At 38.3% G+C, this 14,452-nt stretch overlaps 1 protein-coding gene across 1 annotated transcript; it reads left to right on the top strand.

Annotated features, from left to right (window-relative positions):
• The first annotated feature begins 82 nt into the window (after positions 1 to 82).
• gsk3ab (glycogen synthase kinase 3 alpha b) lies at positions 83 to 12,957 on the top strand. The gene is made up of 11 exons (XM_087806422.1): positions 83 to 167; positions 277 to 459; positions 4,915 to 5,102; positions 5,231 to 5,314; positions 6,113 to 6,223; positions 8,438 to 8,568; positions 8,743 to 8,947; positions 9,248 to 9,343; positions 9,687 to 9,873; positions 9,948 to 10,025; positions 10,681 to 12,957. Exons 2-11 carry the CDS (start codon positions 288 to 290, stop codon positions 10,743 to 10,745), a joined length of 1,317 nt encoding a protein of 438 aa, XP_087662548.1. The 5' UTR covers positions 83 to 167; positions 277 to 287; the 3' UTR covers positions 10,746 to 12,957.
• The last annotated feature ends 1,495 nt before the right edge of the window (positions 12,958 to 14,452 follow it).

The following is a 14,452-nucleotide window of genomic DNA, read 5'->3' as shown; positions in this document are numbered from 1 at the left end:
TAGTCTTCTCGACGTACAGTTCCAACTCTGTTATGCCGTTTATGTACTCCATTACCCAGAGAGCATTGCGGTGTTGCACGTAGTCGTGCGTCACCTCCACCAGTTCCCCCACCATCACCGTTGCACAGAGGAAGAAAGGGGGAGAAGGGCAGCTTGCACTGAACGCCGTAAGTGCAGTTTTAATTGTTTAAATGGAAATTTAAAATAGTTGTAGAGAGCGCGATACTTTCATTCTTGTAGCTGTCGCTAACGTCCGCGCTCGACCCCCGGTCTTAGTTCACACAAATATGAGCGGCGGGCGGGCCAGGACCAGCTCCTTCGCTGAGCCTCCCGGAGCTCCCGGAGCCGCTGCAGCCGGTGCCGGATCATCGGGAGCCAGCGGAAGCTCCGCAGGAAAACCTGGGGCTTCGCAAGCCAGTGGAAGCAGCTCGACGGGTTTTGGAAATGTGAAAATGACCCGTAAGTGATTTAATACATTTTTTCTGATTCTTCGATTAAAAAGGTCAGATCCAAGAGTTGTTTTTGTTAAATACACGAAACTAAAATGTCGATATTTCTTAAACTAAATGTCGAACATTATGGTTAGAGCTAATCTGAGCTAGCAAGGCTAGCCGCCGAGCTTGTGTGCTAGCGGCTAACGCTAGTCGTGTTTTTTAGTAGCGAACGCAATTGGTAACCGACAAAAACGATTAAAAATTCAACCACCCGGTGCTCGTGTCGTGTCTAAAGTAAGTTCACGGATTCGACAGAAGAATTAAAACCGTTTTGTCATTGCCGAGCGTTTGTCTGACTATTAGCATGATCTAGGTTAGCATCGGTTCGTCGTTAGCCGAAGCATTTTGGTTGAATTTCGCCCGAAATAATACACCTTGTTTAATTTAAGAGCTGCGAAATATAAACGATAAAGTAATGTTATAAAATTGTGAATACTCTTTGGGATTTTTTCAATGTTATATCACAGACTGAAGTCTCTTCAATCGCCACGATAGATTAAGACAGCCATTTGAAGTCAGACTGAATGCTTTTAATTGTAGTAGTGAATACAATCTGGCGGTACTGAGGTAAATGTGTCCAGTAACTCCATCAATGATACGATTTACTTATGACCATTGTCAGAATGCTGGACAAATTGATGACCCTTGTCATTTATGAAGGATATTAGAAAGTTTTTTTGGTTCTGTAAATTGAAACTTGATTTTTTTTTTAATCTACATAAATCAGACGAATCCTTGTTTTTTAACTACACATTGTAAAATAATAGGCAGAAATCCATAGAAAGGTGCTGAAATATAAATATGAAAATATTAAACTGTGTCCACAATTATCACTATATTCATTAGTCATTTTAGACAAGGAATCGAATTTATAAAAATATTTTAAAAACCCTAATCATTAAATAAGGAATTAAGCGATGATTCCACTAAGCTGTGAAACACAATTAAGGGTAACAATTACTTCAATGTCTACTATTTTTGATCACCATCTTGTGTGTACATCAGCAGCTATGAACACTAAATACAGGTTGAAGGTTGTTCTGGACACCTCCTGTGTTTTTTTTCCTAAGGAAGCCTTGTGTGTACCAAAAAATTGACAGGACGTTGTCATGAAATTTCATTTGAGTAATTATAAAACGTATATTTTCAACAGTACGCTGTTGCTAAATAATGCCCGTGTAGAGTATCGACTCTTTCTGGTGGTTCTTGATAACTTTTGCTTAGATTTTATCAAATTATTTTCATGGAATTGTTCTATGGTGGTTATTGATAACTTTTGCATAGATTTTATCAAATTATTTTCATGGAATTGTTCTATAGATTATGAACTTTAAAATAAAACTGTAAAACGCCTTCTTCTTACATGATGTCGTCCCAAACTTTTAGAGCATACAATTCTGGTGATTAAATGGTAATAAAAAGTATCTTGGGATAAGTTTAAGATGTTAACAAACACAGAATACAGTGCACACATTTGTACTTTTTTTTTTTTTTCTTCCTTGCAACACTTGATAAATGTAGCATTTGTATGTTCTAAATTTGAGAACTGAATGGTACATCCCAAAGAAAATTATAGAGGAGCAGAAAAAGTACAGATGGACTACAGTCGAACAGCACCGGGATTGATCTTAAAATGGAACATCTCCTGCTGACCCCAGGGCTGTGATGAGATCACAACAGGCTTATCATGTGAAATTTCTGTCAATGGAAACTGAAGTCATTTTCTTTAAATACATCAAGTAAATCAGGGAAACGCCTTTTTTGCATTAAAAAAAAGTTGGTAAAATGCTTTTATAGAACAACACATTTTCCACATGAAACTGCCACAATACTCTTGAATTCTCCATTATCAGACCTCTCTGAAACCTGGAAGGGTCTTGTTGAGACAGGCGAAGCGAACAAACCCTTGAAATGGTAGCACCTCTGAGTGAGCCACTGTCCACGCAATTTCATCACAGGCTCTGACAAGCCTTTTGGCAACTCCCCTTCTCCAGTTATTTTCTAGTCACACTTCTTCTGGAACTGGTCACTCAGACAGTCATGAGCAAAATAAGCACTTGGATATGAGAATGAATTGCTTGTATATCTTGTTCAGAGCTGATGTTTCTAGAATTGTTTGCAATACTTCCGTCTGACTTCTGTAATTCTATCTGAAAATGAATGTTCATGGGCTCAGAGTGTGAACTTTACTTCAATTTGTCATGTTGCAACTTACTGTATGGTTAAACATCTAATGTTGAGGTCATGTATGTATGACAATAAGTTAAGTTAAGGATGTATGTATGACAAAAAAGTTGCCAAATGTCTCCAAGAAGTAGTTTAACTAACCAGTGCCCATAATTAATTTTTGATCAGTTATTAATTTTTTTTTCTCCCAATTCTCAAAATGTCTCAACATATCTCAATATATCATAATGGGTAACTTTAATTAGTTATACTACTTTTTGCAAGTTTGATTTGTTGCCTAATACACCTGACACATTTGTGAAATGGTGGTTTGCAATAGAAGAATTTTAATCACACTCAGTAAAATCACTATACTGTGCTTACTGAAGGATTAAATGAAACTGTGGCTAAAAGTTATTAAAATCACAAATAAATTGTCTTTATTAAAAGGTTCTTAAATGTTCAGTGTACAGATGTGTTCCGACCTGTAAAGGTCCAGCAGAACCTTTTCATTTGAAACTGGTAAGCATCCACTATTCCTCCGGACAAGGATGAGCTTCACACCAAACGACACATTGTGTCTTGGTGTCAAGAGCCTTTTGATAAAGAAGACAAAATAATTTTCTTAATAAGATCAAGACAAATTAACACATTTTACTACAAACAACACTCTCTATTTAGAATTATTAATGTTATCATGCCTCAGGAATAATGTGGCTGCAAACTACTCCAAGGGCACCATGTGACCAGAAGTGCTACTATCATTTTGGTACACAATCCAAAAATAAATTGTACATATTATTGTGTACGATAAATTATATTCCTCTAATACACCAATAAGACATTTACACATCATTGTTTCCTCAACAATTACCATTAGGGAAACAAGAAAGAAAACAAAAATCAAACACAATAAGATTGCTATTATATAAAATGTTTGTTTTTTTTTAACAGGCCCATGTGACATTTCTTTGGTACCTGTCGGCACCACGTTGGTGGTGACTTGTGATTTAAGTCTGCTTGTAGTCGGTCTGTCCATACATGAAAGTTGCTGTAACTTTGTTAAGACAAAGAGTTTTTCGTCTATGTACCCTCGCTATTATAGTGCCACTGCATTTACCTATGAAAGGTATGTAGGGTGTAAGAGACCCATGCAAATGCCTTTGTTGATGATTTAAAACAGCCAAAAAATGCATATGTCATACACAAACCTGGCAAAAAGACAGCCTTAAATCAGATGTTGTATTATTGGAGTGCCGTGGAGGCTAACAAAAGGAAGCTACTCGGAGGAACTTGGTGGAAAAATGGATTTCACCGGCAACAATGTCGATTTGAGTAAGTAATCTGCTGAAGAGGCGGGATATTGGGTGTATGCTTAACTTGACAGTTTTTTTCACGATATGAATATGTCAACTTCTGTTAGCTGACCTAGTTCCTCAAAGCTGCTGGCAGGTATGATGTTTCTTCGGCATCATATATCAGTCGCGGTGTCCTCTTGCTGAAGATCCATACTTTTTAACTTATAGGATGGTTTTAGTTTTCATCCTTATAAAAATAACAGTGCTTTCTGTATTATGCCTATTCATCTTCTTCAGTTCGAAGTGCAGATTTTTTACTGTGAAGAGGATAAACAATTGCAGACAAATGTGGAGACTGTCAAATTCAATTCTAATCTTGGAAACAGATTTTTAAACCAGCCTTTAGCTTTCTCTTACCCCGGAGCATCGGTTCCGTCTGGCACATAGACACTTGAAGTCCACAAAAAAGGAAGGATATTGACATTGCACAGGAAAGATCGATTTTTAATCAATGTTTGAAATGCGTTTCAGTGGGGCCACTGTAGGTGTAAAAGGTGTATTGACTTCCATATTTGATTAATAACCACAGGATACAAACACTTTTTAGCATGTAATTACATTTGCATCTTAGAGTTCTGATAAACCTGCAAATATCAACCACTCTAGATATAGATAGATGGACAAATAAACTTTATTGATATGAATTACTTCCATTATATTTGAATAGGAAAAGGCTTTGACGAATGACCGCGAGACAAATGGGTAAAGACTTGTGGAAAATTACATTTGTCATTCTTAACAAAAAGCAGAAGTGTTGTTTTTTTTTATCATCAATAGTTGTCAATCAATTTAATTTATTAATGAGGGTGTATACAAGATCTTTATTTGATTAAAGGGTTGCTTATGACATGTGCTTTTTAGGAAAATCTAAAACTGAACTATTCTTTAATTTGCAGGTGACAGTGGTAAAGTGACGACTGTGGCAGCCACACCAGGTCAAGGCCCAGACTGTCCGCAGGAAGTGTCATACACGGACACGAAGGTTATAGGTAATGGCTCCTTTGGCGTGGTCTACCAGGCCCGCCTCATTGACAGCCAGGAGATGGTGGCGATTAAGAAGGTTCTCCAAGACAGGAGGTTTAAGGTATGTGCCACAGCTCAGAATATTGATGTATTTATCTATACCATAAATGACATCTATGACTATTGTGGGGGCACACATTGCCTCCTTAAAAAACGTAACCTTTCTCACACCTAATTTCTCTTTTTTAGAATAGAGAACTGCAAATAATGAGGAAATTGGACCACTGCAACATTGTTAGGCTACGGTACTTCTTCTACTCCAGTGGTGAAAAGGTTGGTACTTGTCGATGTTCTCTTTGAGTTGTCTCTTCGATGGTTTTATATTATTTGACAAAAAACGCCAAAAACTTGAAAGATATTCTGTGGCAGTCAAATGTTTAGGATGCAATACAATTCCACACCTTAAGGAAATTGTATTGACGTCCTTAACTCTTCTGCTTAGGACTTGAAACACAAGTACTAATATCCTTTACTGCTTTTCATTGTACAGAAAGTCGTTTTTGAAAATCCTTTAACTCAATTACCGGTAGGCTATTAATATTGTTACTAATATATATATACATATATATATATATATATATTTTTTCCACAATTAGTCAAATTGTAATGCTTTATAAAACAAGACACCCTAGTAAACTCAAAAAATGTTTCTATCCAAAAATGAGGGAAGTGTTTCAAGTTTTCATATGAAAGCTGCTAGACAAGTGTTTTGCATCCCAGCCATTGTTTTCTACTGATAGGTTGATTATGTTTCATGATTAAAGGTTATACAGTACAGAATGCCATCTTACGGCCTTTGAAAATTAGGAAATGGTATCATAATATGTATAATGAAGACTAGTCATCTGATTCATGAAACCTCATCAACCCATATTAGGTGTTTTAACTAAAGTGTCTATTATTGCTATATGATATAAAGTCACAGTAGAATGTTCATATAAGGAATCAGCAGGATCATCCTACTTCTGGATGTGAAGTTATAATATACTTGGGCTCACATTTACATTAAGGAATTGTATTCCTGACTTGAAGACTCGACTCTGACTTCTTGACTTTTTTCCCTCTTTACAGAAAGATGAGGTGTACTTGAATCTGGTGTTGGACTTTGTCCCTGAGACGGTCTACAGGGTGGCTCGACACTTCAACAAGGCCAAGACAACAATCCCCATCATATATGTTAAGGTTGGTACATGCAAGAAAGGGAAAATTCATATACAATTGACATTACATATATTATTATTATTATTATTATTATTATTATTTAATTTTGAAACACAGACTAGAGTAATATCCACCTGCCTTGACATTAAAGGGCTTCAAGGGTGACTGAAAATGTGCATCTAAACATATTTTTATTTTATGAACTACAACCTTTATAGTGACCATTGCGTGTCACCATTTTATATAATTAATGATTCTTTTTGAAAAAATAGGCGAAATACAGAGTGTAAATTGAATATAGATCAACTATATTTGACCTTAACGCTTCTCCAGTTGCACATTATTTGATAACACTGTTCGCTATTATTTATCGCTCATTCAAGTGATGTTACATGAAAGACAAAATATTTACAGTGATCCATTGTTCCAAGTTTGCTGTTAATTATAACACTTGTTTACTGAATCCAAACTTTTTGTCTGTGGATTGCAAAATCGTCCCTTATGTTCCTTTACCACTTCCTAGTGAGGGTAGACTTCCTTTTTCACAGGGGAATTTGCTTCCCCCCAGTGGCAGAATATAAAACTGCAATCAAATGCAGTTTATTTTTCCAAATGCATTTTGTTATTTCAAACAATCTTTATACATGCCATTCTGCATTTTAATGCACGTTGAGTGTATTCAATGAGTAATTAAACATTAATCTTTATCTAGTTTAACTCATTTTAACTGTGTGTACCTAAAGTTGATTTAAATCTTGGTGTTCTGTTTTTAACACAAACATGCTATGTAGCTCTCACAGACAATCTGATTAAAATAAATGTTTCTCAACATGGATTTAAATCTCTTTTATAATAATTCTCAGTAGAATACACTTTTTAATTTTATAATTTATGAATTAATTGATTAGACTTCAAGATGGATTTCTCTTGTGTGTTTTGTAATTGTTTTCAGGGTTTCAATTTGTAGTGAAATAATTGTCATGTGAAAAATGTGTTCTGAAAGGAAAAATAATCACCAGCCTTGTTGCTTCAAGCAGCTGTATTCCTGTACTTTAGGGAACTTTCTTTGTGTTGGGCTGTTATTTGTTAATCATTTGATCTTTTTTAAAAACACTGACACTATCAATTTCTCAAACGTTTTCCACCCACCTAAACCTTGATTTTTAACCGCTGTGCGCTTCTGCCAAATGAATTAAAATTGATTTTTTTTTTCCTCAAATGTGTCTGTGACATTGAGTTATTCTTAGTCTTGTGGCTAATGAGGTTTTTGCCTTTAGTTTTAATGTGTTTAATCATTTTTTCAGGACATTATTGTCTCTCAACTTGTTTTTGTGAATAGTGAGTTATAACACTAGAGAGGGCCTTTTGAACGACTCATGGCCCATTTCCTTACCTCGGCGTGCCATTTCCTGTGGCTGTAAGATCCCCACTCATCTTGCTCACTCTTCCATTCGTCTGCAATCCCTTCATCCTCTAGAGACGTGCTTCCCTTAACTGTTCTTCCTTCCTCTCTGCCCCCATTTTAACATCATCTCTCATCACTCCGTCAACTTGTCCGCAATCATTTTGTGATGCGTTGACGGCCCACTGTCAGCACATTCTGTGACAATAATGATCATAATGGCGATGATGACGGTGATTTGTCACATTAGGGTTCTTACCGTCTGCACTCGGCAGACGAATTTAGGCATTTCTGACGTTGACAATTTTTTTTGGAGTGACGTAAAGCAAGCAGACTTTTAAGGGTTGTTTAATGGTCTTTACTGACATGAAACCTGGTTATTGAATTTGACATTGCACCATGCTTTTGTCTGATCCATGGGGTATACAAGTTACCCTTGACTTGTAATTTACTTGCACACTGAGGTTAAAATGAGTCACAACTATGATCTTTCAAAAAAAGTTCTGCAATCCTTCAAAGAATGCAAAACTCATGGATGCTGAAGATTTTAAAGGTTTACATGGCAAAAAATACAGAAACAAAAAGGTTCCATTTCTGATGTGTGTCTTAAATTTTCCAACAGTATTTGAACACATCAACACTACATAACCTAATACAAGATAGAATTTTCTGGTTTATAATCCTAAAGCTAGTTGAATTTGTTTGTTCTACCAGGTTCATCTTACCCAGTTCGTTTAAAAAAAAAAAAGTAACATTTTGTTCCTGGAATGGCTGTTCTGACATTTCCGACTGTTTTTTGATATATTCTTGGTTATGCTCTTCCACCCCTGCAGGTGTACATGTACCAGCTGTTCCGCAGTCTGGCTTATATCCATTCCCAGGGCGTGTGTCACAGAGACATCAAGCCACAGAACCTCCTGGTGGACCCAGAGACCGCCATCCTCAAACTCTGTGACTTTGGCAGGTTGGTAGCGGATATTGCTTACAGACATGTTTGTCTCCTCATCCTTGTCAGTGCGGACTGTCCGTCCTGATACTGTCTGTAATGATGATGTCATTTTTTTTTTGTACAGTGCAATACTGTGGATTTGAGTCAAAACCTTTTAGGGTTTCTTACAGAGTTGTTTTATCTTCACAGTGCAAAGCAGCTCGTTCGGGGGGAGCCTAATGTGTCCTATATCTGCTCGCGGTACTATCGCGCCCCGGAGCTCATCTTTGGTGCCACCGACTACACGTCTAACATCGACATCTGGTCGGCTGGCTGCGTGCTGGCAGAGCTGCTGCTGGGTCAGCCCATCTTCCCTGGTGACAGCGGGGTGGACCAGCTAGTCGAGATCATTAAGGTGTGAGCCGTGCGGATCATGGGATGTTTCTTTCATGATGGCTTTGGTGGGGGGGGCAAAGTAGACCTATTTATAAACTTTTTTTTTGGTATATTAAAAGTAAATTTGCTATGCAAAAGTGATATATTGTCACATTTCATCTTTTCATTTACATGCATCTCTGTAATGCTTTTAGTCAATGGAACTTCTAAAATGGGAAACTAGGACATTTGTGTTGGACATTCCTAAACTATGATTGGCTCAGTCAGCCCCTGCTGGATGGAGCAAGTATTCTAAAGCACGCTTTGCTTCCTTCACCAGGTTCTGGGGACACCAACGAGGGAGCAGATTCGAGAGATGAACCCCAACTACACAGAGTTCAAATTCCCACAGATCAAAGCACACCCTTGGACAAAGGTACACGCTTGTCTGATAAATGGATCCAAGATCTTTTTCATTCAGATTCTGTGTTGCTGTTCTCATTTTGGAGCTCGTCTTTTAACATCGGCTCACACTGGTGTTGAAAGAAGGTGACGGGTGGAGGACAAAAACGACATCATGTTTGCAATGACGTCACCGTTTTCTTGTTGCACACCCTCTAGAGTAGTTTTATTTTGTCATAAAACAACAGACCGGTCTAATGGCTCTCTTGATCGGCACGTAATGAATAATTTATTTTATTGAAAGACCTGTGGTGACTCATCCCCATCTTCTGCTCTACATTTGGCAATCTGTATTCTTAACTCGTCTCTTGACTCAGGTGTTCAAGCCTCGTACTCCACCTGAGGCCATTGCACTCTGCTCTCGATTGCTGGAATACACCCCCGTGACCCGACTGTCTCCTCTGGAGGCGTGTTCACACGCCTTCTTCGATGAGCTGCGTCAGCCCAACACCCGCCTTCCCAGCGGACGAGAACTGCCGCTGCTCTTCAACTTCAGCCCTGTTGGTCAGTTGTCTTCCTTCAAACTTCAGCCATAATGTTGTTTTTTTTGTATGTAATCTTTGTCTTTCCGTTCTCAGAGCTGTCTATCCAGCCCCAGTTGAATTCGACACTCATTCCTCCTCACGCTCGTGCACAGACATCGCCTGCCTCTCATGGTGTGTACACACCCTTATCTCCCTAAATTGTAAATTGACTTCTTTAATTTATTATTCCCAGATAAAGCAGATTCTAATGTCATGTAATACGATAAAATAAAGTTTTTGGGAACTCACAGGCTATGTTTGTTGAGAAAATATTTCGGAATCACTTCCAAGTGAACAACTTATAACAATATGTGTAAATTAGCTTTCCCAAGGGGACGGTGAGTAAGAATTGGACAAACACGTGTGTGAACAGTTTTAGTCTTTAATGTATAAATAATGGGTTTATAGACTTGCTTCCTTCAATGGCGTCGTTAAGTCGGCCTGTCCTTTTGATTCACGATGATCTTGTTACCCATAACTGCCAGACTGTCCATGAAGGACTTGAAAATGATAATGTGAGGAGAAGGACACTTGCTTAAGCACGGCCAAGGTCCACGTGGCACCTTATACACTTGTTATCCTTGAAGGAGTGGAGATGTTTTATGCAGCCGCAGATATGAGGGCTCACTTAAACCCATAAAATATGAACAAAAATGAATGATGTGCTCTTTACCAATGTGCTGCCTCAACAATGCTAATGTTTAAACAGAATTCTGTTGAATCACATGCACATATTTTCCGTTTCTGCCGCTCCACGTGACTGATTTAATACTCGTCTTCTCCACAGAGGGCGGTGTGTCAGACAGTACCGCCCAGCCCAGCTCAGCACCCGGATCCATCAATAGCACCTGAGCATCCATCAGTCTCATTCTTTCTTTTTGTCTTCCCCACTTTCCATCTTCTCTCCTGCTCTCCTCATCCTCCCTCCTGGCTCCAACCCCCCCCCCCCCCGTTCCAAATGAAGATACTAGACACATGTACACACACGTCCAGCCGGTCTCCCCGACTGGCGTTAAAGGAAGATGTGGGGAACATTCAAAATTTTTATCAAGCTGAAAACATTACTTGTCATGTATTCCGGGCCTGCTGGAATAAGGAAACTAGCCGGGGAGGTTGTTTGGGAGGAGATGAGAGGGAGGGAGGGGGGGGAGGTGTAAATGCTATGTGGCATTTTATCCCTTTTATTGTGTTTCATTTTAACTGTTGATTTTATCTGTGGCTGCAGTCATTAGGTCAGTTTGGCTTTTTGAAATGGTGGCGGTTAAAGCCAGACTCCTTACTGACAATCACCCGAGAAGACGGTCCTAAAAATTGGGATTTAACTTGAACTAGTCGCAGTGTTGAACCCAAAAAAACCTCCTTGTGGCTTTTCTTCACTTGGCTCATTCACTGCTTCGTCATTTTAGGCTGTGATTTTAAAAATGTGCGACAAAGGCGAGGACCACTTTCTCCATTTTGTTTCCCTTTTTATTTTGGCTCCTAAAATGGCCTTTTTATGTATCCGACGGAAGGAACCGTGCGTTTCCTTCACTGTAACCTGGTAACTTCACCGATGAAGCTCAATGTTTCTAGTGTAAATGTGGGTATTGCACATATCCAAAGAGAGTAGAGGCTTAAGCTAAGTGCTGTGCTATTTATGTGTGTGACAAATGCCAGAGGGAGCAGTAGGTGTGAGGCTCCATCTGCATCCAAAACCTCCAACTTCCTCAAAGCTCTGGAGTGAAAGCGCAACTCATGTCACTTTAATTTGTGGGAATCATACGACACGAACCTTCGCTGACCCGATGAAATCATCTTTGAACGGTCATCTTTTTTCTTTAAGTGTCGGATCCCTCTTCACCGTCTTCCCAAACCACCCACCTCTCCGCCTTCCTGTCCAGTGGTCAGGAACTGATCTTGAATGATTTAGCAGTCCAACTGTCAGCATTCTTCCGTCATCCACCATTCAAACATGCATTCTGTACTCGAGTCGACCTCACGTTAGCACCACATCTTTGCTGAAACGGCTGTATTCCTTCTTTTTTTTTTCTTTCTTTGGAGCCTCAGTCCCATTCCTCTCTGTCCTCATGCCTCTGCTCCTTCCTCCCCTTTTTCACTGCTACTCTGTAAATATCAAGTACCTTTTATTTTATTTTGTTATTATTGTTGTTATAATGTTGTTCTTGTAATTTTTTTTTTTTTTCTCTAACAGCCTGTCGCAGCAGTGGCCGGACTGTTTATCCTCAGTTGCAGTCTGTAAATACGATTCATTTCAGTCCCCGATTCAGTCAGGGAAAGACAGAACAAAATGTTTTTTTTTTTGTTTTATTTTTTGAATCTCTCTCTCCCTCCGTTTCTCTCGGCGGTGCTCCCTGTTTTTTTGTTTTTTTTGTTAATTTCCATGTCGATGTCGTCTTAACTGTTTTATTTATTGTTGTGTTTCATGGGAAGGGTGGGGCCGTTCTATCCCACTGCGGCGGTAATGAATTTTAGGGGTTTATTCTTTTTTTTTTTAATTTCATATTAGTTCAACAGTGTTGCGTAATTCACATCTGAGATACTGTACTTGATCAGTCTTCTGTGCGTCTGTGTTCTTATTGTTTTTGTCTGAGTTGTGTGCTGATTAAACAGAGACTCCAGTTTTTGGTTTTTACTTCAATGTGAAGGGAATGTTATAAAAGCTCTCTGGAAAATAATTCGCTGTCAGGTGGGAGCATGTCTGTGTGTGTGTGAGCGTGTGTGTGTGTGTGAGAATGTGTGGTTTCAAGGGGATAATGAGTCAAACATTAACACCTTCCATCTCCTGTGTCTAACTGTCTCTGGCATCATCTCTATAAATATGTCCAAACAAACTACAGTGAAAATGATCTGTACTCAAGTTTAAATGTGCGACGTCAAGCTTCGTTTTTTTTTTCTTCATCGACTGATGCGTCAATAAAGACCCAAAGGTTTTCACCCAAAATCAAAGGAGTCTGGTGGAACAGAACAGTTGGATGAAGGACATGTTGAAGAGTGAGGGATAGAGGGAGAGAGAAGTTTTTGTTGGTATAAATAATTAAACTCATTAATAAAGTGATAAAACTGTTTCGGGCTTGTGGTGTTTTCTGTTGATTAGAGGAGGCACTAGGAAGAAAAAACGGAATAAAACTAATAATATTCTCATTTTATGAATTTGTTCTACACCCTCATTTGAGCTTTAAGTTTTCCATCTGGCACCAAAAGGGTTGAGTCATCTTTCACATTATGTGGTTAATGTCTAAAAGGAGGTAAAGTTCAGAAATCATTTGAAATCCTAACAGACTTTCAGGAGGACGGTGTGAACTTTAAAAAATGATCATTGTTCAGCAGATATAGGAGTTTTAAGTATCTTATTCTATTATTTTCAACAACTTTTGGCTCTGAATGTCGCCAGACTCGCAACTACTTTTTTTCAAATTTACTGCCTCAGTCGAGTTCCGTATTGACGTTGATGTGACCTTTTCTTGTCCCAGGAAAGCTACGCTCAAAGCCCTGCAAGGCTTCTTTTTTTTTTTTTACCAATCCCTCACATTTAGTTTAAAAATGGCATGTTTTTGGAATAGATGTAGTTTATGCGTTTGGAAAGGAAAGGATGTACTCTGATCGAATTTGTGAGGTTATTGAGCATAAAATACATTTGTGTTGGTAAAAATGGTAAATATTGAATAAGTGCAGCATACTTTGAAGTGAGTGGTTTTTGAATAACTTTGAAACCCTGTAGCAGCCAATGACAATAGCTCGCTTGATATGAATCTGCCCTAATAAACATGAAAATTAAGACTTGATTATCACCAACTTTATATTCTTAAATGACTTTACGAAGTCCTAACTACTTTAAAAAAAAAATGTATATACATACTGTATATTCCCAATCGTCGACTGTATCCTCTCATCCTTGGTCATCTCTATGTACGGGATCTCCAAGGATTCCATTGTTCTTTGAGCTGCAGAAGATGTGATTACTGCCATCTAGCGGGGAGAGGTTTAATTGATACACAAAAGTGAACGCTATGAGTGCATGATTATTCTCAATAAAATTAAATTTAATCGAATAACTGTACTGTATTTTATCTTTTATACAGGTGTTATTCAAATATAAGCTATAAAAGGATTGATAGAAATAAAAGATGAAGCCAAAAATGTATAAATAAAGTTCGACACAGTGCAGTTTAATATTGATGCGGTTTCTTGACAACAAAATAGCGATATTTAAATGTTTCTTTTTTCCACCCCAAGTCCCATAAAACCCCAACCATCTGTGTTATATGGAAACAATTGTGTAGTTTTGGGGCCATGTATGTTTCTCTGAGGGCTCCTGTCTGGTACCTATAAAAAAATGTTTGCTTTAATGGGAAGTTCTCGGTTTTTATGTCTCATTTTTGGTCTTTAATGTCTCAAAAATGTAACTTTGTTTATCTAGCTTAGTGTTGATCACAGTCTATCAATGCAAGTGATGGTGAAGCAAAAGCACCCACAGGAAGTGTTTTGGTGTTTTTGAGTTGAACTCGGGAATGAGTCACATTATTCCTTGTTTGTTTTGAAACCTTTTCACAGATCAGGCG

This window comes from Callionymus lyra, chromosome 13 (assembly GCF_982586985.1).
Source record: "Callionymus lyra chromosome 13, fCalLyr1.hap1.1, whole genome shotgun sequence".
Taxonomy (NCBI): Eukaryota; Metazoa; Chordata; class Actinopteri; order Syngnathiformes; family Callionymidae; genus Callionymus; species Callionymus lyra.
This window is presented reverse-complemented; position numbering and strand designations above follow the sequence as displayed.